At 41.8% G+C, this 21,406-nt stretch overlaps 2 protein-coding genes across 2 annotated transcripts in view; one reads left to right on the plus strand and one right to left on the minus strand.

Moving 5' to 3' along the window:
* The window catches only part of LOC140312341 (allantoinase, mitochondrial), a 505,108-nt gene that overhangs the window by 381,429 nt on the left and 102,273 nt on the right, over positions 1 to 21,406 (plus strand). The gene's annotated exons all lie outside the window — the stretch shown is intronic.
* On the minus strand, positions 590 to 19,554 carry crocc2 (ciliary rootlet coiled-coil, rootletin family member 2). The gene is made up of 33 exons (XM_072390286.1): positions 19,345 to 19,554; positions 19,191 to 19,274; positions 18,512 to 18,615; positions 17,370 to 17,514; positions 16,823 to 16,929; positions 15,916 to 16,122; positions 15,311 to 15,407; positions 15,042 to 15,131; positions 14,829 to 14,963; positions 14,534 to 14,733; positions 14,149 to 14,331; positions 13,694 to 13,838; positions 13,447 to 13,593; positions 13,140 to 13,370; positions 11,239 to 11,432; positions 10,644 to 10,771; positions 10,125 to 10,294; positions 9,516 to 9,695; positions 9,094 to 9,228; positions 8,876 to 9,019; positions 6,762 to 7,000; positions 6,513 to 6,672; positions 6,255 to 6,422; positions 4,834 to 5,218; positions 4,626 to 4,756; positions 4,412 to 4,532; positions 4,161 to 4,324; positions 3,631 to 4,071; positions 2,793 to 2,942; positions 2,515 to 2,706; positions 1,746 to 1,877; positions 1,160 to 1,339; positions 590 to 1,068 (listed from the first exon to the last, which is right to left on the minus strand). The coding sequence occupies exons 1-33, from the start codon at positions 19,552 to 19,554 to the stop codon at positions 985 to 987; spliced, it is 5,583 nt and encodes a 1,860-aa protein (XP_072246387.1). The 3' UTR covers positions 590 to 984.

Genomic DNA, 21,406 nt, shown 5'->3' on the forward strand with positions numbered 1-21,406 from the left:
CCAAAGCATGCTTTGCTGTACTGTAAGAAGCATGTGAACTACTGTACAGAAAGTATGGTTGTAAGAGCTGAAATGAAAAACAGTGCAGATGAGATGAGAAGACAAAAACCTCACCATATATTTATGTCTGCAGGTCATTTTTGAAACAAAGAAAACAATGAAGGTAGAACTGTCCTCTAAGATCCTCTCTCACCTGCAACAGTACATTCACACAGACTTTTAACAGCATGAACTCATGCTATGTAAGCGCAGTGCCGCCCTTCACAAACCTCAAGGAAAAGTTTTCATGACAGGGTTTTGTTGCCAGCAGAATATTCATCATTCATCCTGTAAAAGTTGTACACATCAAAACTGTATAGTTCCACATGGATACACTCAGTTTTATTGAAAATGATTAGAAATGTTGCACCCACCAATATTAACATAGTCAAAAACAGTACATAATAGAATCCCACTAAAAAGTCTTTATCTTTAACAAAATCTGCTTACAATTCACAATGTGAATTAATGTTTAGATCTCATTTCTTTGATAAACATATCTTTAAATTCTGATTATGATACACAAACGATGACATATAGCGACTTATTACATAAAATGATGGGGACATATAGAGTAAATACATGATCGATAAGACAAATGAGCACACAAACCATCATAAGTGAAGAAGAAAGTAGCAAACAATGAAACCTTTATTCACATTGCTTTCTAAAACATGACACATAGAAACTATCGTGAGCCACAGGAAATCCTAAAAACAAATTGGCACATCCAGTTCACATATAAACAAAACACTCATTGTTTGTTGTTGAGTTTTCCAGCAGATTAAAGTAATCCTGTGTGCACATGTGCAGGGTGGTGCGAGCACCTTGGGTGTGTATTTATGTGCATCCAAAGTGAGAATGTAGCTTGAAACATACAGTAGTTAGGAAGCTGCCAGCAAGGACAGAAAAGTTAGAAGGCAGATGTGCCTCAGACTTCACTGCTTAGACACCAGGCTGTAGCATCTGACTGAAATACGCCTGTCGCCTTCTGGTCTCCTGATCAAGCTGCTCTTTGAGAGTCAGCACCTTTCAAGACAAAGAAGCAAGAAAATATATATATATCTATAAAATTAAGACCATTTTCCAAGTGAATTATGTACAGCTAGAATTGTAATACCTGCTCTTCCAGGCATTTAACCCTTTGGTGATGAGCCCTCTCCCTGGTCTCCAAGGCGACCTCTGCTTGGAGCTGACTGTCCCTCAGACGATCTGTCTCTAAATCCAACTCCTGGTGATGACGGGCAGTCACCTCCAGGAGGTGCTGTGCATAAGAGTGCTCCAACTGGGAGATTTGGGCCTGAAGACAGTTCAATTTAAGGTTTACATAACTGAAAATAGAGCAGTAAAAAAAGATAAAAGCCAGGATGTTCTTATGATGTGTCTCGTGCTGTATTCAGCAGTTAAGCATTAGGAAATCATTGAGGGTTTGGATTCAGCTGGATTTATAACAACCAATTTAAAGAACAAGTTAATGGAAGACAGCTTTCACAAAGCTTTGGTGTAAACAACCAAATGCAAGTTCAAAGTTCAGATTCACACAAAAACCTCTCTTCCTTGTCCAACTTATCATGCGGTATTGCATAAGTTCACATATTTATGTATCCCTCATTCAAGAAATATGCAGCATAAATAAAAATGTGCGAGCAGTACAAATCATTTATCCTGCAGTGAACGCTGTGCCCCCTAATCCTGCAACCTCACACCTGTAGAGTCTGCCGCACGTCCAGCTTCTCAGCCAGCTCCTGCTCCAGGCTGTGGACTCTCTGCTCCAACTGCACTCTCTCTCTGGTAGCAGATGCTGCCTCCTCCTCCCTCCTCAACCTCTCCATCTCCACCTGACAGCACGAGGGTGACATAAAGTGAACGACTTTACCATGATTGTTCTGCACTCATGTGTCTTCCTGTAATGTGTGCAGCAGAAACCAAGCAGAGCCTCTTGGTTCTCACACTCACAATCACAGTAATATTTCTCCTCCACTTTGAGACCACTTTGTACAATGTAGAAAATTAAGGATATTATAACTAGAGAATGATAAAACAGCAAATTATTCAAATAATTTCCTGCAAAGATTAATGTAACTGCTCAATTATGTGTCTCAATGCCTCAGCAGCTGTATGTCTCCGCTTGATCCAGAACGTGGCAGCAAGTCTCTGACCAACACTAAATGCACATTACTTCAGTCCTGGACGATTTCGTGCAAAGGCTTCCAGCAGTTGTAGAATTAACTTTAAAATGCTTTAATTACAGTTAAAGCCCATTGTGGTTTGGCTCTCTCATATGATTCAGACGTTTTATTTCATATTCAGCACAAAAATTATTTTAGGTCCACTGACCAAAAAGTAGTTTAAGGCTTTGGGGTTTCTTGGACTTTTGGGAAATAAAAAAAAATTGCCACAGTAATAAGTGCATTTTTTCATTTTTCAAGTCAAACGACTGTATTAAAGTATAGTTCTGTAGGCAGTTCATCTCACCTTCTCTAGTGTCTTTCTAAGAGCAGATTTGTCTCTACCGAGGCGTGTCAGGACCTTCTCCATCTCAGCTCTCTCATTCTGAAGCTTTTGCAAAGAGTTCTGCAGATCACAGAGCTTTTCTTGGAGTTCCTCTTTGTCTCTCTGCAGCTGCTGGGAAGTGCGCAGTTCAGCCTCCTGCTGTTGCTTCAGGCTCTGGGGCACAGTCAATCAACCTTACATCAAAACAGAGCTTCAACCTTTGCACCCTCATTTACTTACACTTCAGTGGTGAGACTCACCTCCTTCAGTGTCCTGTTATGTTTCTCCAGCTCAGAAAGTTTAAGCTCTAAGTCCTCTTGGGCTCTCTGAAAGTTCTGAGTCTGCACTGTGAGTGTGTGGTTCAGCCTTTTACTCTCTGAGAGTGCGTCCCGTGTTTTATCAAGACGTTCCTATGGACACATACATACATGTTGAAATATATTATTCAAGCACTTACACAGCTCCACCAAAGCATTGTGTTTTTGCACCTTATATCCATAACAGTTCTTTGTAATATTTTTCTGTTCTTGATTAACTGTGGGAAGTTGCTGGCAGGAGTAGGGATCTTTCTAACACTGAGCCAATCAAGACATTTATACCAAGCATCTTGTGTTTTTGTTTTCTTATTGTCTTTAAAGTACATTCCCAAACTATGACCAGACAGTTCTCCTTAAAAACTTACAGCTGTCATTGTGACTTCAGAAAAATACAAAAATGTTTCCAGAAGTTAAGCAAAGACAAGGACTTTCTAAATCCTGAGCTACATCCATGTTTACTAATGTAAGGATGATATGAAATAAAGGGTAATGAGCACTACATTCCTCTCAGATTTTGAGGGACATCAGGAAACCACAGCAGCAAGTGACATGACAGGACAGAAGAGCTGCACTGTAAATCAAATCAATTCAAACTTTAACTTTAATCTATTGTTCAACATCGTTTGTTATGAGAGAAGACGTAATCTACAAACTGAAAATACAGTGGACATAGAGAAATAAAGAAATAGTTGTTTTCGATATATTTCTACTAAACTTTTGTTCCTGTACATTCAACCTTAACTCTGATGAGCAGTGGGTGTAACTAGTTGACAGGCTCTACCTGCAGCAGCCTTCGGTCCTGCTCACTGGCGGTCAAAGCCGTCTGCAGCTGTGTTAACTGCTCCTGCAGACCTTCGGCTTTGGTGCTGTTGGTACTGAGGGTGCTTGAAAGTTTGTGAAGCTGCTCCCTCAGCTGACTCTCATGCTTCTCAGCCCGAGCCAGTGAAGTGGCCAGCCTCTCCTCACTGACCCTGAGCACAGCACATCGGTCTTCACTCTCACCCAGTTTTCTCCTCATGGCTTTCAGTCTCTCCTGCAGTGCCCCAGTCTCTGCATCTAGCTCTGCTGCCCTCAGCTGGGCCCTCTGCAGCTCACCCTCAAGGGTGCGTTGGGAGAGCTCGAGACGGTTCACTTTGCTTTCTGCTGCCTCTAGAGACTCTTTGAGCTTCCGCTGTTCTGAATTTGCATAAGATTCTGACCCCTGCAAGATCTCCAACTTGTCCTGTTATAAGGAATTAGGACAGGATTTTCTCAGTCTCATTAAAGTTGCTGTGTGATATTTCTTTCAATCATTTTTTTCATTTTACATACCTGTAGTGCTCTGGACTCAGTCTGAGCAGCTTGCAAACTAGTCCCGAGTTGAGCCAACTCTGCCTCAAGCTGCCTCTTCTCCCTCTGTGTTTGGTGTATTTCATCTTGCTGCAGGGAAAGGGAAGTTTGTACCTCGTGTAATTGTTCTGCCATTTTCTGTTTTCCTGTAAGAACACACAAATACATAAATATGTAAAACAAATAACAACTAGTACTTTTTGTATACTCATAAGAATAATTTACTTTCTTACCCTCCTCTGATTGCTTCAAGGACCTCTGTAGCTGAAGCAACTGGGTGGCTGACTTGTCCTGGCAGCCTTTGAGTTCTGCTAAATGTTGACTCAGACTGATTATCTGAGCCTTGGCTTCATCCTGAAGGAAGAAAAGGAAACATTTAATTATAATAGATTTTGCCTATGTGCTGTTAGGTCATTCAATTCAGTTATTAAGCATTTTTATTTATACCCTATCTCTTTGTGCATTCCTAAGTTCCTGCTGGAATTCGTGTAGGACTGCGCTCACAGATTCCACGTTCCACTCCTCATCTTCACCATGGCGAAAGGACAACACGGATACCTCTGTTACACTCTCTCCCCCTGACAAGAGACCACACTCTTTAGTTTACCTCCTTTAAGAGGCAAGAATCATGACAACACGATGTCCTCAACTTCACCTTTCACATCCAAGTGTCTTCTCCAGGGAGACGGAGACCGTCTTCGTGAATCTGGTTTGTCAGAGAGCTTTGTATGGTTGATGGCAAAGGTGCGTTGCAGTGCTGAGTACAGCCTGTCCAGCTGGTGCTCCAGGTGCCTGCATTTGGCATCGCTCAGACCCAGCTGCTCTTCCAGGCTTTGGGCTTTGCTTTCAGCAAGACCGGCCTGCACAGAGAGTTCCTTGACTTGGGTCCTGGAGTCTTCTAGCGCTGCTTCCAGCTGAGCAGTGGTTTCTCTGTGCCTCTGGTTACTCTGCTGCTGATAGGATGCTTTTTCCTGCAGCAGCTCTTGGCTCTGCAGTTCGGCTGTTTCCAGTTCCCTCATACGACACTGCAGACCTGCAACCTGTTCAAATAGGCAGAGCAGTTCTATGGCATGTTTACTTTCTACACCTCTCTACAAGGTCTATTAGACTGTAGTTTAAATGTCATAAAGGTCATAACTGTGGTCTGCTCAGTGATGTATTATAACATATCTTATAATCCTTTACATTTTGAAGACACAAGTGGAAACGTTTGCCAACTCCTTGTCAGTTATTTTGCTTCCATTCTTTTAGGTTTTTAAGAAGGTATATTTAGGACTGTATTTATGTTTATTTGCAGAAATTATCATAGCTCTAACCACAGCATTAAAACCAATAAACTGTAGATTCATTCCGTATAAGACATGACTTGAGCAGCGCCCGACATTTCAGTGCAAATAATAAGGACATAATTCAAGCATCACTGGTAATGTCTCTGAATGATTTATAAACGGTTCTCTAAGGAGTTATAGGCAATAAACAATATACTGTGGAGATGTAACTCTTCTTTGCCTTCTTCTGGTCTCTATTCCCTTCAGACCAAGATGCTTGATATTTGACGAGGTCACAGAATATCTGTGTATATCTGTGTATATTGTGGATTTTTGCAATTAGCTGAAAAAATATGCATTGTTCAGACTTCTAATGATTCCTAATAATTCATTCTGAGTAGCCTAAGTGCTATACAGACCACTTACTCACTGGTCACATAATCACTCAGTTGCACAACTACTAGGGTCATGAGAATTTAGGGTCCCTAAAAATTTGATAACAAAATAGAGTAGACTAAAACTTAATCTCACTGGATGAGAGCTTTTTTCTTCTCAAGTTTTGTTAAGCAAACTAACATTTATATTCTACGAGTAAGAGCATAAAGTGATGGTTATCTTGTGTTGTTGCTCAACTGTATTTAGTCAACAGTTCTCTTAAAGTTAAATAATGACTGTTAAAATGTATTGCATGTTGTGTTTCATGCTCAGTCTCTGCATGAGTATGACAAGTATTTCTCAAGTATTTAAGCCAAGGAGGAATGTTTGCTCCAGCATGTTCTTAACAGAGTAATTCCTGGAGGCCTTCTACCTCATTTAGCGCTGCTTCCTTGCCAGCCTCACACTCCACCAATCTCTGCCTGAGAGTGAAAGCCTTGAGACGTGCCTCCTCCTCCTTCTGCTGCTCCTGACATACCCGTGCCTGCAGCTCCAACAGTTCCTGTTTCTGCCGGTTGTTCTCACCTTCCAGAACTTTTGCCTGTTCACATTAAGATGGCAGATACTATTTAAAGATAATTCTTTATTGAAAGTAAATGAGACGGAAACACTGACCTAAATAATACTTCACCTGTCTGCGCAGCTCCTGCAGATCTCTGCGTGCCTGTAGACGAGACTTCTCCAGCTCTCTCATACTGCTCCTCAGGGAGGTTGCCTCTTGGTGCATTGAGTTCCCACATTCCTCTAAGACGGACAGTTTCTGTTTTTTCTCCTCCAAAGCTCTTCTCAGACTAGAAAGTATCCCAAAATATCTATTGTTGTTAAACAGTTGGTACAACAGACTTCACAGGAACTCTGTAATCTGTTGTGACAGCCATACCTGCTGTTGTCACTCTCTGATCTTTTGATGAATGCTCTAAGCTCCAGGTTAGATGCTTGGATGGCTTCTTTTTCTCTTGTTTCATCACCAAGCTGCCGTTTTAGGTCCAGTGCTTCCTTTCGTACCTCGTCTTGCTCCTGCGCATAGCTCTGAAGATCTCTGTGAGCCTCAATCAGATCTTTTTGACCTTTAATAAGTCTATCCTCTGCCTCCTGCAGCTGCTGACGAAGGCCTTCTAACTTTATGGTCAAATGATGGAAAATTAAAGGAAATGTATGTCACTGAGCATAAGTCGGTACATTTTACAGGTAAACAGTATACAGTGATATGATAAATTACATGAATTAACTTTATTTCAAATGCAGATATTTATCAAAAACATATAAACCTTCAGCATTCTGTAACGCTGACTTTGGATGACATAACACATTAGAGCTTTGTTGTTTGAAAGCTAAATCTCAACATCGCCTATTTTAGGTGCTGTGTGCACATTCTCAAGATACTCTATGATCTATATTCTGTTTTATAGCAACATGTTGTGTGTAGTGAGAGAAGAAGGGAGGCCCGAGCTTATCTAGGCACAGATAGGAGCCAGTTGGGCCGATAGCCAGGTGCTGTCTCTCCCTATCTCCTCTTTGCAGCTTACAGTGTAAAGAATTCGCAGAGAGCAACATGATAAACTGCAGCCCCCCATGAACCGGTGCAAGAGACGGAGGGAGAGGAGGGAAAAGGGAGGATGACGAGGAGAAAGAGTGTTATGCTTAGAGGCCACACAAGATGGTTCCTTCTCATAAACTCTAATGTGAGAAAAAACAAGCTAGTGCCGATCTGGTCAATTATACTTTATTTTATCTGATTTGGGGGTGTGGGGAGTGGAGGAGAAGGGCAGGGAACATGAGGGCAGCAGTGTTGTGTTATGCGGATGGGAAAGGGGGACCTGGAGTCCCAGTGGAGCCAGCCTCTCGCTGCTGCAAGGGTGAAAATAAATACTCTCCCTCTGGCTTATTTACACAAGGGGTTAACTCAAACTTTATTTTATATTATGGTACCAGGTACCATATCCTCCACTCTTTCATTCTCTCCATCTCCACTTGCTCTCTACTTCTTTGTCACACATTCTCCCTCCTTCTTTGTAACTATCTGACATGTGAATCCACAGCAACAATGAAACACGGAAACAAGCAGGGGTTACAGCCAAATATGACAGAGTTGCAGAAGTTTGACTTGATATATGGCAGGGAGGGCTGACCAAGCCTAAAAACTCTTCTGCAATGGCTCCACACATTCTCATCCACTATATTTTGACAGGGCTAAGGAGACAGCCTGAAGACAGGGTGACCCTAATTTTTGCTTTTTTCATGGAAACCAAAAAGTCCCACACACCCCCTTTTCCAAGGAATCCAGGCTTTTAAATCAAGGATTGTTGAGGCCCATACAACTGCAGTTTCATCTAAACGAATTGAGTGTGAGCTTGTTATTTCACTAAAACACCCAGTGACCCTGTGTCTGGAATCCTGACCTCATGCAACCCCAAGAGATGAGATTTACAGCTCTCATTTGGCTCAGAGAGGTGTGTCACTGGGCCAAATTATGGTCTCTAATTGCACTTTTATGTTTATATTAAGGTCAGCAGAGCTAAATTTTCCTCCTGTGGATTTGACAGGAAAAGGACACCGAAAAGGAGAGCAGAGAGGTCTTAAGAGAGGAGACTACACCACCTCTCCTTGTAGGATTTGGCTGTGTGATCCCCGCACCTGATGGCACCCTGATGCTAGTACAGCTCTTTGACACCAGCCAATGTCAACACAGGCCTATGTTAAATGGTTCTCCCTTGCACTGGTACTAATTGGTGCAAACTCTCGGTCACAGTAGAAGCAGATCAGAGGTCTCCCATTCCATGCCAAGTCAAACACGCCTGAAATTTCCTTTCATTTCTGTGATCCTACAGTACAAACAACCTCTGCCATCTATCTAGTGGCCCTACAGTATATATTCTGTGATTTATCACGGAGGTCAGTATGAGTCATCATTGCAACACATATTATACAAGTCCCACTGAAGCAACAAGCGCAATGTTTATATTAAAAAGAAATACTGACAAAAACTGTTCCTACCTCCTGTTTAGCCTGTTCTTTCTGTTGGTTCAACTCTCTGACCTGTTCCATGAGACTATCATTTGCACTCTGATGAGAGCTCAGAGACTCTTCAAACTGAGTTCGCAAGTTGTGCAGCTCAGAATTAAGGACAGCCATTGCATTCTGAAAACAGAAAGAAACCTGTGAGCTAAATTGCATGCACAGCACAAATAAGCTGACCATGGCCAAATTTTTACCTTATCCTGCTCCTGTTTGCTTAGCGCCTCTCGTTGCATGCGTTCCATCTCCATGTCTGCTATGGCCAGATCCTGCTGCAGGGATAGTATCTTCTCTGTAAGGGAAGCCCTCTCTGCCTCCTTCTGGGACAAAGCCTGTACACAATACACAATACAAGATGTCAGGTAAATTTATGCATAGATGACAAACACAATGTGGTCTGGAGGATCTTGAGCATAAAATAATGAATATACTTGAATTTCCCCTGAGGTGCAATGCAGTACATGCTTCGCAGGATGATGGTGACAAAATACAGTGAGACACTTTTGATACACACATATGCTTTTACAGGATAATTCCTTAACGCTTGGCTTTCTCTAAAATACTCAGATAAACACTTTAAAAAAAAACATTCCAAATCAATAAAGACCACCTCACAAACCTGCTGCTTTTCACTCTCAGCAATAAGGAGGCTTTGGCTGAACTCCCTCTGCAGCCTGGCCAGTTCCTCTTGCACCTGCTGCAGCTCCTTTTGGCTGTGCACATGTAGCTCCTCACATTGTCTCCGCAGCTGCACTTCGGCTTGCTGCTGTCGAACCATCAGCTCTGCATACTTCTGCTCCTGTAAAAGAGCAAAAATGCTCACACCTCATTCTAATTTGTTCATATATAGCTTCTGCATCTGATTGATAACTGGAATAACGTAGCTAGTCATTTTTAACCTTTATTAGACTGCATTGATGCATATGTAATAAAGACTAACTAAAGGCAGTTTTGAGCACTTACAGTGTTTATGTCTTCATGTATGTGGACAGATTTTTGTCAACACAATAGCGTCACATCTATGGAAGCTGTAGTAACAAAATTCCACAGCTGTGTGGCTAGGATAAGGCCAAGTTTTTATATGGCTGTAATTCAGCTACTGAGTATCAAGTACTCATGCAATAATGAATATCAACAGCTTAAAAGGCATTTGTAAAGGGGCTTGACTCCAATGCAATATGGTCTGTGGCTTGATTTTTGTCCGAGCACCACCTGACTCATATTGTACCTTTTGCTGGTGTTCAGCTTCCAGCTGCTCCTTGTGATTTTGCTCTGTTTTCTTCAGCACTAACTGGGCCTTTCTCTCCACCTGAGCCAACTTCTCCTCCAACTCGCCCCGCTGTTGTGTTGCTTGCGCAAACTGTCGTTCAGCATCCACACGCATCCGAGCAGCCTCACCTGCACAAATAAATGCACCTATGTACCACATTTACCAGTTACATATCAAGCCAATATTCATAAACAGATAATGGCCCAGGATCAGCAAGGTTTCATTTGTAGTTTTATTTATTCATCCATGGCTTTACATGGAACATTCGAGCTTAACACTACTTATGTGATCCATGTGTGTTTGTGTGGAGTAGTGAGACCCTGGTCAGCTGAGAAAGCAGCTCCAGTGATGCTGCAGCCCAGCTGTTGCAGAGCTCAGAGCTGAAATATGGATCTCTAGTGGGCGGCTGGAAAGGCTTCATGGCCAAGGCGCTTGGCACAGAAAACAGTGGGGTCTCTCAGGGAGGGGCCCACTCACGCGTCAAAGCCTCGTTAGCCAGGATCAGGCTGTGCTTCTCACCCTCCAACCTGGTGCACTCGGCCTCCAGAGAGGCAGAAAGCTCCTGGCTCTCAAACAGAGCTGTCTCCAGGGACTCCTTTTCTGCTCTGGAACACAGCAGTAAAGAGGTTTGAGCTCTGAAAAAAAAAGACCTTTGAACCTCAAGGTGCAGAAGGTCATAAAATCCAATAATCCATCACAAGCATAGTTTCCAAATAAAACTGTGTTACTTAAAGACTCCTGTTACATGAGACTGGTTATGCTCTTGAAAGTGCAATTTACTTCAAGTCCAAATGCTCCTAAGTACACAATGTCATTCGGTTTTACTTAAGCAAACATCACACACACACTTTTTTATGATACTCTTGAGTATGTGAACTAACTTACAATCATTCCTTACACTGTACCCAAACATTACCATTACATGCCTAAGTCCAACCCTTATATTAACCTTAAAAATTCCACAATGTTCAGCTGTAAACAAACTGAAATATCTTGCGCCAATTTGATATTTTTTAGCAGAGGTCAGACCACACAAACAAATACACACAGACATATACAAACACGCTCAGACCTCAGCACAACCAGCTCCTGCGTGAGACCGCAGGCCTTTCGGTCTGCGGAGTTTAGCTTGACATCCAGAGCTGCCTTGTCCTTGGCCAGCTCCTCCCTGTCATGGGCAGCTCTCTTAATGGCTGTGGTCTTTGCCTCAAGCTCCTTCCTGCATGCACACAGCTCTTCTGTCAGAGTCTGCTTCTGCCTTTTGACCTGCAGATTGGTGTACACAAATGGAAAGGAAAAAAAATCTAGCAAACTTTTCTCCCTGTGCAACAGTATATCATTACGTGCATTAAAATACAGCATGCAGTGCTTATCTATTTATTCATTTTCATCTGGAAGAGCGTGAGCAGCCGCGATTGAGAATTAATCATCCAAACCCTACAATTTATAAGGCCAGATTTGCTGAACTAATATTGAACTCAACATTTTGTTCAAGCAAAACAAAAAATGATTGGTACGTTTGTGACTTTTTTCCAACTGCTACTTAAATCACTGTGACACACCACAAGACCTATATATAGCAATAAAAATAATGAACTTTATGTGTAACTTTTATTCAACATCTGTCTTCAAATCTTCTGACTCCAAAAAAAATGTTAGGAGGGACTGAGGAGAGGACTCTCTTGGGATGTGCTGTAGCATGCATGTAGAAATCCACCCAAGTCAGTGCAGGTAATTTACAATGGAAACAGAGCTAAATGCAACTCTCTGGAAAGCTGTCCTTAACACTTCAGTCTCGAACATGGGTAAAAAGTTCAAAGTAAAAAACTTTTTTGAAGCCCACTTTGTTCCTACCTTCCAGATAGTTTGAAAATTGATACCATGTCTGATGGCTAGAAGGATTTTGCTTAGCTCAGCATGAAGACCCTCCCCCAAATCCACAGCGATTTCCCTAAACTTAAGAAGAATTATTCATGTATAATTATTTCATATTTAGTGTGGAGAAATGAGAATATAAAGCAACCGATTCCTTGTGTTGGTTAGTTTAATCAAACTAGTAAAAAGCCCTGTTCTCCCTGATCTTGCTTTTCTTGTTTTGCAACAGTGACATCCAAAACAGTATTTTTTGCCATGTTCTGTATAATCAAGAATATCTGAAAAAGGCCTCGTATTTTTCTAATATATTGTGCCAGATTATGACACATAATAACGCTATACTGTATATAAGAGTCTGTTGCAATTTCTAATATTTCACAGCAATAAAATGTTTAAAAACTAACAATCATTGAAATTTCATTTTGGAATGAAATGAACTCACACTAACTAAACATTAGCACTCAGTTTCCCCAAATATGAAAAAGGATGAATTACATGTTATGGATGTGAGTAGTGCCCAATGAGAGGAAGAAATATAATCATAGTGCAAGACAGGCCACACAGGGCTTGTTTTATTCAAGGCTGATTTATTTTTACAGATAAGCAATCTAAAATTGTTTGGAAGGAATTTGTCAAATTGTTTAGGTGTTTTATATTTCAGCTCTAAGCAACACGAATATCCCAGTTTCAATGTTCGGAACAGATAACAACACAGGAAAGGATTCTTTTCATTCTTTACAGGACCAAACAGAGAGATATGTTGAGGAAGAATGGGAATCATTTAGGTGTTAATTTATGGGCACTTTCACCAAACCCCTACTGGATATTATATGTCTATCTATTTATCCTTTCCACTTCACATTTGTTCATGAATATCCCGTGTTATGTCCCACGTTACTCATAACACACAAAAAGGAGCTCAAACTGCTCTCAATATCCCATGTGAAAGAGGCAGATGTGGCAGATGTGTCCATGACCTCCTCTACATGTTAATGTAACAACAAGCTCCATGAATGTGATGAAAGCTATTCATGACATGAAAATAGTTCTCCCAGGTGGTGGAAGCACGGAGAGTGTGAATGACTGGCGGTCCCTGACCTGGGAGTGCCTCTCCAGGGCCTCAGCTTTCTCCTTCTGCAGAAGGCTCAGCTCTGCTTCTAGCTTCTGGCAGAGATCTTGTAACTGAATGTCGGAGCTTTCCAGCCCTTGTTTTTCAGCAAGAATACTCATTATATCCGATTGTGCCCGTACGGCATCTTCTCTGGCCGCTGCTCGCTCCAATTCAGCTTCCCGTCTACGTTCACCAAGTTCTGCCATCTCACTTTCTATCTGAAAGGGAAACCAAAATATTTACTTTTCTTTCATGTTCTAAGCCTCTCAGCAGTGGAAGTGAACAGGGACTGACCTGCAGCACAATGCGATTGAGGTCCACCTTGTCTTTGGCTAAGCCTTCACTAAGGGCGGCCATTTTGGCAAGAGAATCTTTTAGGGCAGCCTCTTGATTCTGAAGTTTAGTCAGAGCACACTCCTGTGCAGCACTGTGGGACTCCATCTGTGGAGTTAATAATTAATATAAGAAGTATATAAATGATCAACACCCACAGAGAGACCTCTAGAATCAGGATTGCTGGTGTACAAATAAAGCAGTTTACCTTTTTTAGAGCCAGAGCAAGGCTTGCCTTATCATCTTCTAACACCTCCTTCTGCAGAGTGATTTGACTCAGAGCTTCCTTCACTGTAACAAGCTCCTTGCGCAGATTTGAGTGTTTCCCTTCGAGCTCCTGCAGACTCCTATCCCTGAAACATAAAATGTAACACACGTTTAACTCTCTAACACTGTTTCAGCCTCACAAACAAAATCCCTCAACAGCAATCCATCTCCACTTTGAAAAATGAAGAAATGTTAGTGCTAAAGGCCAAACCACTGAGGGAGTTGTTTTTTTTTTTGCTTGCTTGATCGCACGTCCTGCTCCAGTTCTCCAGTGCATTGTTGGTTGGAACATGGCATGTGTTACTGGTTTAAAACTTTAAACACATGGAGCTTGGAGACAAGCACACTTGACAGGATTTGTGTTGTGTAATGGCCATTCTCTGTGCTCATCTGTACCCTCTTTGGGCTTCCGTGCGCTGGCGTGCCAGCTGCATCTCCAGGTCCTCTCTCTGCTGCCTCAGGAGGTCACGCTGTCTCTGGAGGTCCTGTGACGAGCTCCGCAGCACCTCGAGCTCAACTCGCTGGGAGTCCACCTCCTGCTTCAGCCCTGAAAGCAGCTTCTTCAGGCTCTCTTTTTCACTATGTGACACAGCGAAAGAGGGAGGTCAAATAAAAAGAAAGAGACAGAATATGCTTTGGTCAAATACTGTACAGCTGTGATCATTATCAATATGAATACAATATCAGTACATTTAACTATGCTCCCACATAGCATTTTCACAAATACCAATGTCACGATAGGGTTAAGAAAAAGCATAACAAGTGTTTGCTCAGGCTGAACCTGGATATGAGCTCCAGTGAGGAACAATACCTTTTGCTTTCTTTAAGGCTTTCCTCCAGAGCTTTTTTAGCCTCCTGACTTTCCCTCCGTACTTCCTGGATCATCTGCTCCACCTTTATCCTCTCAACATCCTTCACTTGTAGATGATCTCGAAATATGTCCACTTGCTCCAAAGCTGTTTCCAAACGTGAATGTAGGTCCTGTGGTTTATATGTAAAAATATCATTAAGTAGGTTAAATAATATTTCACAATACTGAGAATACTGTTCCTCTGAAATATGTACAGTTGGTACACCTGTGATTGTTTCTGATGCTTGGAGAGTGCATTCTGTACAGCCTTCAGGGTAGTATTTCTTAGTGGAGATTGTCCATGGAGAGGTGAGGAGGACAACATTTCAGAGCTCTCACTCTCAGTGTCACTGTTAACCAACTGGAAATGAATTAAGAGTTGAATAAACAAAAAGATGCACAACCTCAAGCAAAGTGCAGTTAAGAATGTTGTATAGACCTGGTGAATATGGTATAAAATCTTTTGGAGGGCTTGGATCTCTACATGGAGTGCATCCGTCTCTGCTTTATCCTCCACTCTCCTCATCTCCTGAGCAGGAAACCATTTAAGTCAGATAAGCAACATACGTAAAGCAAGTCTGACATTCCCCAGACTGCAGCCCTCTTAACTAGGAAGCTGTGGACTTTATCAAACTTGAGGTCCAGACTAGAGCCAATTTAGGCTTCTTTCTATCTGCCACCTCTAACTGCTCGCTCCCAGAGTCCTACCATCCTGTCCAGACTGATCTGCATGGCGTTGAGGCTTGCATCCTTCTCACTGTTCTGGCTCTGGATGTGCTTCAATGTGTCAGTCAATTCCAGGATTCTAAAAACAACAACATATACACATAGATATATACAGTTACCTGACATTGGCATGTACTCCTCCTAAAAGAACATCAACACTATCATATTGTGTACAAAGAATCGTGGTATTAAAAAAGCAGCTTAGATTCAGGATACAAAAGGAATGACATTTTTGCAGTTTGATTGAAGTGAACAGGACTACAAAAGACCTGATTATTCTATATCAGAACAAGAGCACATCTTCATAGAAAAAAAGGTTAAAAGACAACAGGAATTAAAGTTCTTGGATTAAATATCAGGATCAAATTTAGAATGTGAATTTAGTAAGTATTATCTCAGGCCCAGAATTTAAGTTTATTTCTTTATGGGAGTCAGATTCAGTTAAACTAGTTCACATACGACATATTGTCACTCGACAATATGAACTTTAAAACTAGCTTCTGATAATCATTAAAAAAATACCTGTTAATTTAATGTCATTACTGTAAACCGACCCAGGCTATAGATAGATTTGAAGACAGCGTTACCTGGAATTAAGTTTGACTTTCTCAGCATCCCAGCGAACTTGAAGCTGCATGGCCTCTTTCAGCTTGTCCTTCAGCTGCATCTCTAGTACTGACATTTCCACACCACTGCAGGTGCTCTCTTCCATTACTCTTGCGCCTAGGTTTGCACATGCAACATGTAGCTGCTGGCTCACAGCGACACATTCACCACGCATATCAGCCAGAGTTCTGTTGAAAAGATATAGGATATAAGAAATGTGTCAAAACATGTGAAAGGCCTTAAAGGGTGAGGACATACGGACATGCTGGTTTCACTCATGAGTAGTGAGACCATAATATTACTAAAAATCTGCCTGTTTGATGATGGATCAAACTTTGGGATCAGTGCTTACTTTGAAGTGTCGTCAGTTATAGAAGAGTCTCTGACACGACAAAGCTGTCAACAAGCTGAGCAATCACCATTAAAGCAAATTATTTATCAGCAAGCGCTTAAGCTTTGTCCTGATGGATGATGCTTTAACCCAGTGTTTCTCAATTCCGGTCCTCATGACCCACTGCCCTGCATGTTTTCGAAGTTTCCCTCCTCCACCACACCTGATTCAAATGATCAGCTCGTCATCAAGCTCTGTAGTGGCCTGATAAGGAGCCATTCATTTGAATCAGGTGTGGTGGAGGAGGGAAACATTGAAAACATGCAGGGCAGTGGGTCATGAGGACCGGAATTGAGAAACACTGCTTTAACCTATCTGTGTCCCCTCTGAGGAAACAATGAGCATAGGAGACCTGTGACCCTGATGACCTGTTCCACTTTGATCCTTTGGCAAGCAATGGATAGTTGCTGCAGTAATGAGAGTGAAACACAGGAGAGGTGGGGGTTCCTGTGGTATCCTGATTTGCCAGATGAATTCTGGCATTGTGCTTCACTCACCTGTCAGTGAAAGTCCTTAGCTGGGTGAAAATGCTCCGCAGGGAGGCGGCCTGGCGCCACAGAGCTCTGACACGAGCCTGTTCACGACTCGACCTGGAGGCGCATGTCTGGAGACACAAGAAGACAGGAGGACTAGTGGAGTGTTGGTGCTAAGGGTTGCTTACAGCAACCTTTTATTTTGTTGTGATCCTCAAACACATGCAATGTTGGAACTTCTGGACTCATGCTGGCACACATACAAATAATTGGATTTCCCTGAGTCAACAGATGTAGCCCATTTACAGCACGAAAGCCAGATTGTTTGCACAAAGTTTTCCTCCCCCTCAGCAGTTGGAATGTTTTCACAGGAAACAACAACTGAAAAATCATAGCAATGAAATGAACAGGGAACAAGAGCGAATTGATGAAACTGGCTATGAATGGAATTCCTACCCCTTGTGAACCCAACAGGAGTTTAATTGCACAATCTATGTGCACTAAGGGATGAACTTGAGCTTTCCCTGTTGCATTTGTGACTCAAGCACTTCATTTTTGTGGTTTTTCCCACCTCTTGCTCTCTGCGCAGACGTGAATCACACAACTCAACATCTTCACGGGCTTTCCACAAGCTCTCTGTTAGCCCCTTGTTGACAGTGCCTGCCTGGTCCAGTTGTTCCCGCAATACAGAGTTTACCTGGCTTAGGCTGGCACACCTGCAAAAAACAAGTCCCACAACCCCGTGCCAAACAACTGTCTTGATAGTCACACAAAACTTCACAGAGGAAGCATATTCTTCCTTCATTCATGGCACACAGAGTAACTCTTGCCAACAGCAGTTTCAGGGTGAACATGTGTGACAGTTTTGTAATGTTTGTGTCAACTTAGACTTAATGTCAACCAGATCTGCAAGAGGAGTCATTTACAAAATGTTTACATCATTCTCACACTCCACACACCCTGTTACAGTAAAACACATCACATTGTTTCGTTCAGTTATCTGTCTGAGAGACAGCCAAAACCACGATAATACAGTGTTTAAAGGAAAGGGAGATGTGGGGGAAAAAGGGATTGAGTGACAGTAACATGTAAGTGGCAGTTATGGAATTATTGCCACAACAAATATATATTTATTCATTCATTTCTATCAATATATTTGTAAGCAGATAGAGCTTGGTTACTCTACAATGAGCAGTAATGATCAGGTCCTTTCTTACCTCGGTTACTCCAAATGAAGCTCCATAGCTTTGTAAAACATACAGCCTTTAAATATGCCCTCGACTTCAGATATTTTCCCACAGTTGATGTGAAGCATTATTAAAATGCTTTGCAGAAAAAAAGCTAACATATCCTCACTAATTTTCTCTGACATATTGGATGCAGAAGTTATCTTCCAAGAGCAGCTTCTTGCATTCTCCCTGCAGCCATGGCAGGAAAAAAACATGAAGGTAAGCCCAAGCAACTGCTGGGAATATCTCCGGTCCAAACAATTCTCAGAAATATTCAAACATCATTTCTGCTTCTCAACAAGAAACAGGGAAAGAAATCTGGAGCAAATTTCAAACAGGCTTATTTATGAATTTACTGTAAAAAAACCCAAGTATTAGATGCATTTTCCATTATATGTATTACTTATGAACAGAACAGTTGCACAGGTTTTCTTTATCAGCAGGACAATATGGCTGTCACTGCTGCCCAGTGACTGTCACTCACCTTGCCTGCTCCTCCTGCAGCTGAGCAGACTTTTTCTGGATTGCAGAGGTAAGTTCCTGTTCCACACGCTTCTGACACTCAGCTGAATCTACGTGGGCCTGCAGCTGAATAGACACACAGATTCACCACTGGCATCCTGATAACATTTAGATATATGGCAGCAGAAGAAGGTTAGCTTTTAACTGACATTTATGAAGAAACATAATTACTGCGTAAATCTACTCATCTAAATTCTCTGTGGTTGCTACACAACCTAAAATAATATTTGGATGAATTAAGTATATTTGAATAAATGCACAAATATTATTAGCACCATGAAGAGTCCATTTGTGTCCACAACTGCTTCATATTTAATATCTAGTGCAAGAGTCTGCTATTTTCATTTAAGTGGCAGAATTTTGAGTATTTCACAGTCTAGATCCCTCAACTCATCGGATCTTTACAAACACGAAAATGATCTCTGTGCATCTCAACAGATAACAGTGACAATGCAGCAATGGCAATGGCAATATTAACTTGCTTAAGCTGCTACCAAGGCAGTGTTGGATTATCAGTCAGTTCAGACCCGTTGAGATTGGTTGTGAGGAGCTGACTAACTTCTCGCTGATCTGAGTAGGCCTATCAGTCTTGAGTGTTTCTATCTAAGCAACATAGATTCTCGAAGGCCATTTAGACGCACCAACAGTCTCATCTTTTCAGACTCTGCAGTCTTGCTCAGCACCTGCTCCTCTAGTTCCCCACACCTTTTCTTGTACTGAAGAACCTAAGATAAAAACAGGGTAAAGTCAAAGGAACTGCAAAGGTGTCTGAATTGTGAGATCTATTCTTGCCACCTTGGTTTGTAGCTTCTGAACAAGTTGGGCTTGTCTCCTCTGGGCTTCCTGAAAGGCCTGCAGTTTTTGACTGTAGGCCTTCTCCTTGTTCTGCAGGTGCATGGATCCTGCTGGTGAACTGTCCTGGTCACATTCCACTGCTGGCTGCAACATCAGCATCTCATCCAGCTGGGTAGAATGGCAACAGATTATCTTCAGCATGTTGCACATCGCAACAACAGAACAAATTTAGAGGAACTGATCAAACTCTTAACGATGATGTTGTTGTAATTACAAAACTAGATTATATCTGCATCACAGAATAGTTGATTAAAGGATATGCCAGGAACAAAATATTTTTTTTTGAGAACAAGCAAAGTTATTGAGGAAGCCTATACTGTGGATACAGAAAAAAACTTTCTTAGAATAAAACATGGACCACATGGCATGTGCACTGAATTTAATCAGTACCTTTAAAATCTAATGTCCAGTTAGTGTGTTCTTCAAAGAAAATTCTGGAGAGGAGCAGTATTAGTGTTGAAAAAAACAGATTTGTCAAGTATGCGTGTAAACTGGTGTTCATGCTTGATTCCATCTGTCGCATGCATCTGTCGCATGCATCTAAAAACAGATATATAAATGTCCTGGTCTTTCTCACTGCGGAATCTCAGATTGTCTCCCGTATCTGACAAATCCAAATGTCCTGTAACCTCTCAGCCTCATATACACCCTAAACTCCATCTGCACCACCCACTCTCTATCCTGGTGCCAGACACCCTGTCCTCACTAATACAAACCACATGGCCCTAGAGCACTACAACACGCTGCATGCCTCCAGCTGCCCTCACCGACTTCTCATGTAAAAAGAGAAGAAGAGAGTGAGAGAGAAGGAGCCCCCTCCCCTGCAACACACTCCAAACCACCATCCAAGCCCTTCAAATCAACCCTGCGACCCACTCCCTCCCTCCTCTTTTCTGTACCTCATCTCTTCTCTGGGTGCTTAATCTCTTCAGCAGGCTCCAAGAGAGCCAAGACAATAGTCTCACTGTTCAACACTGGACCCAGTCACTTTGCCACCATTATTAACACATTTTCAAATGCCCATTTCAGAAATTTATACTACAAACTACATTAACGGCCATCACGCACTTGGCTCTGGGCTTTTGGTGTTTTCCTCAGAGGACCAGGAGAGCACAAAAACTTCTTTGACTGCCCGTTGTTGAGGTGACAGCCACAGGGATTGAGAAGGGAGAACAACATGGGCGGAGTATTTGAAACACATAGAACTGCAGCAGCTGTGTTTAAATGGACTCCTGGAAACAGCTGTGTGGGGAGCATAAGTGATTATGCATCCTTTCAAGTATTTGGCCCAACTATAGCAATAACACTGACTTGCTAACAAGCATGTACAAACCCCATTTCCAGAAATGCTAAAAGGTTTCTAAAACGCAACAAAACGCAACAAAAATGTATAATTTGTCAGTTTGTTTCAACCTTATCAAATTGATCAAATTATATATCATGACAATACATTATTTTAGTGTCTCCACCAACTTTATTGCATTTAGAAAACTTAAACAAATTTTAAATTTGACTCAACACACAGAAGTATACATGTAACAGGGCTCTGGAAGATTCTACAACAAGCAGAGTGTGAGGTGAGGGTGTCAGGATTGGATATAAAAGAAGCAACCACAAAAAGGCTCAGTTTTTCCAAGCAAGGATGGGAGGTGGCTCACTACTTTGTGCAAAACTCCATCCAAAAAAAATCTCCCATCAGTTAAAAAAAAAATATTTGTGAGTGAAAACCATTTTCACTCATCACAGTCCATCGCACCTCCACTCTGTTAAAAAATTTAACCTTAAACTGTATTGCATGAGGAGAAAGCCATATATCAAATGTAGAAATGCTTGCATGTTATCTGGGCACAAGCTTCTCTCAGATGGACAGAAAGAAACTGGACATGTGCTCTATGGGCAGGTGAGTCGATGTTTCAGCTGCTATGGGGGAAAACAGATGTTGGATTCTACATTACCAAAGATGAGAAAGAACATCCAGGCTGTTATCTGCAAAAGGTGCAAA

Source organism: Leuresthes tenuis, unplaced genomic scaffold (assembly GCF_036924035.1).
Source record: "Leuresthes tenuis unplaced genomic scaffold, fLeuTen1.0.hap1 SCAF_7, whole genome shotgun sequence".
Classification (NCBI taxonomy): domain Eukaryota; kingdom Metazoa; phylum Chordata; class Actinopteri; order Atheriniformes; family Atherinopsidae; genus Leuresthes; species Leuresthes tenuis.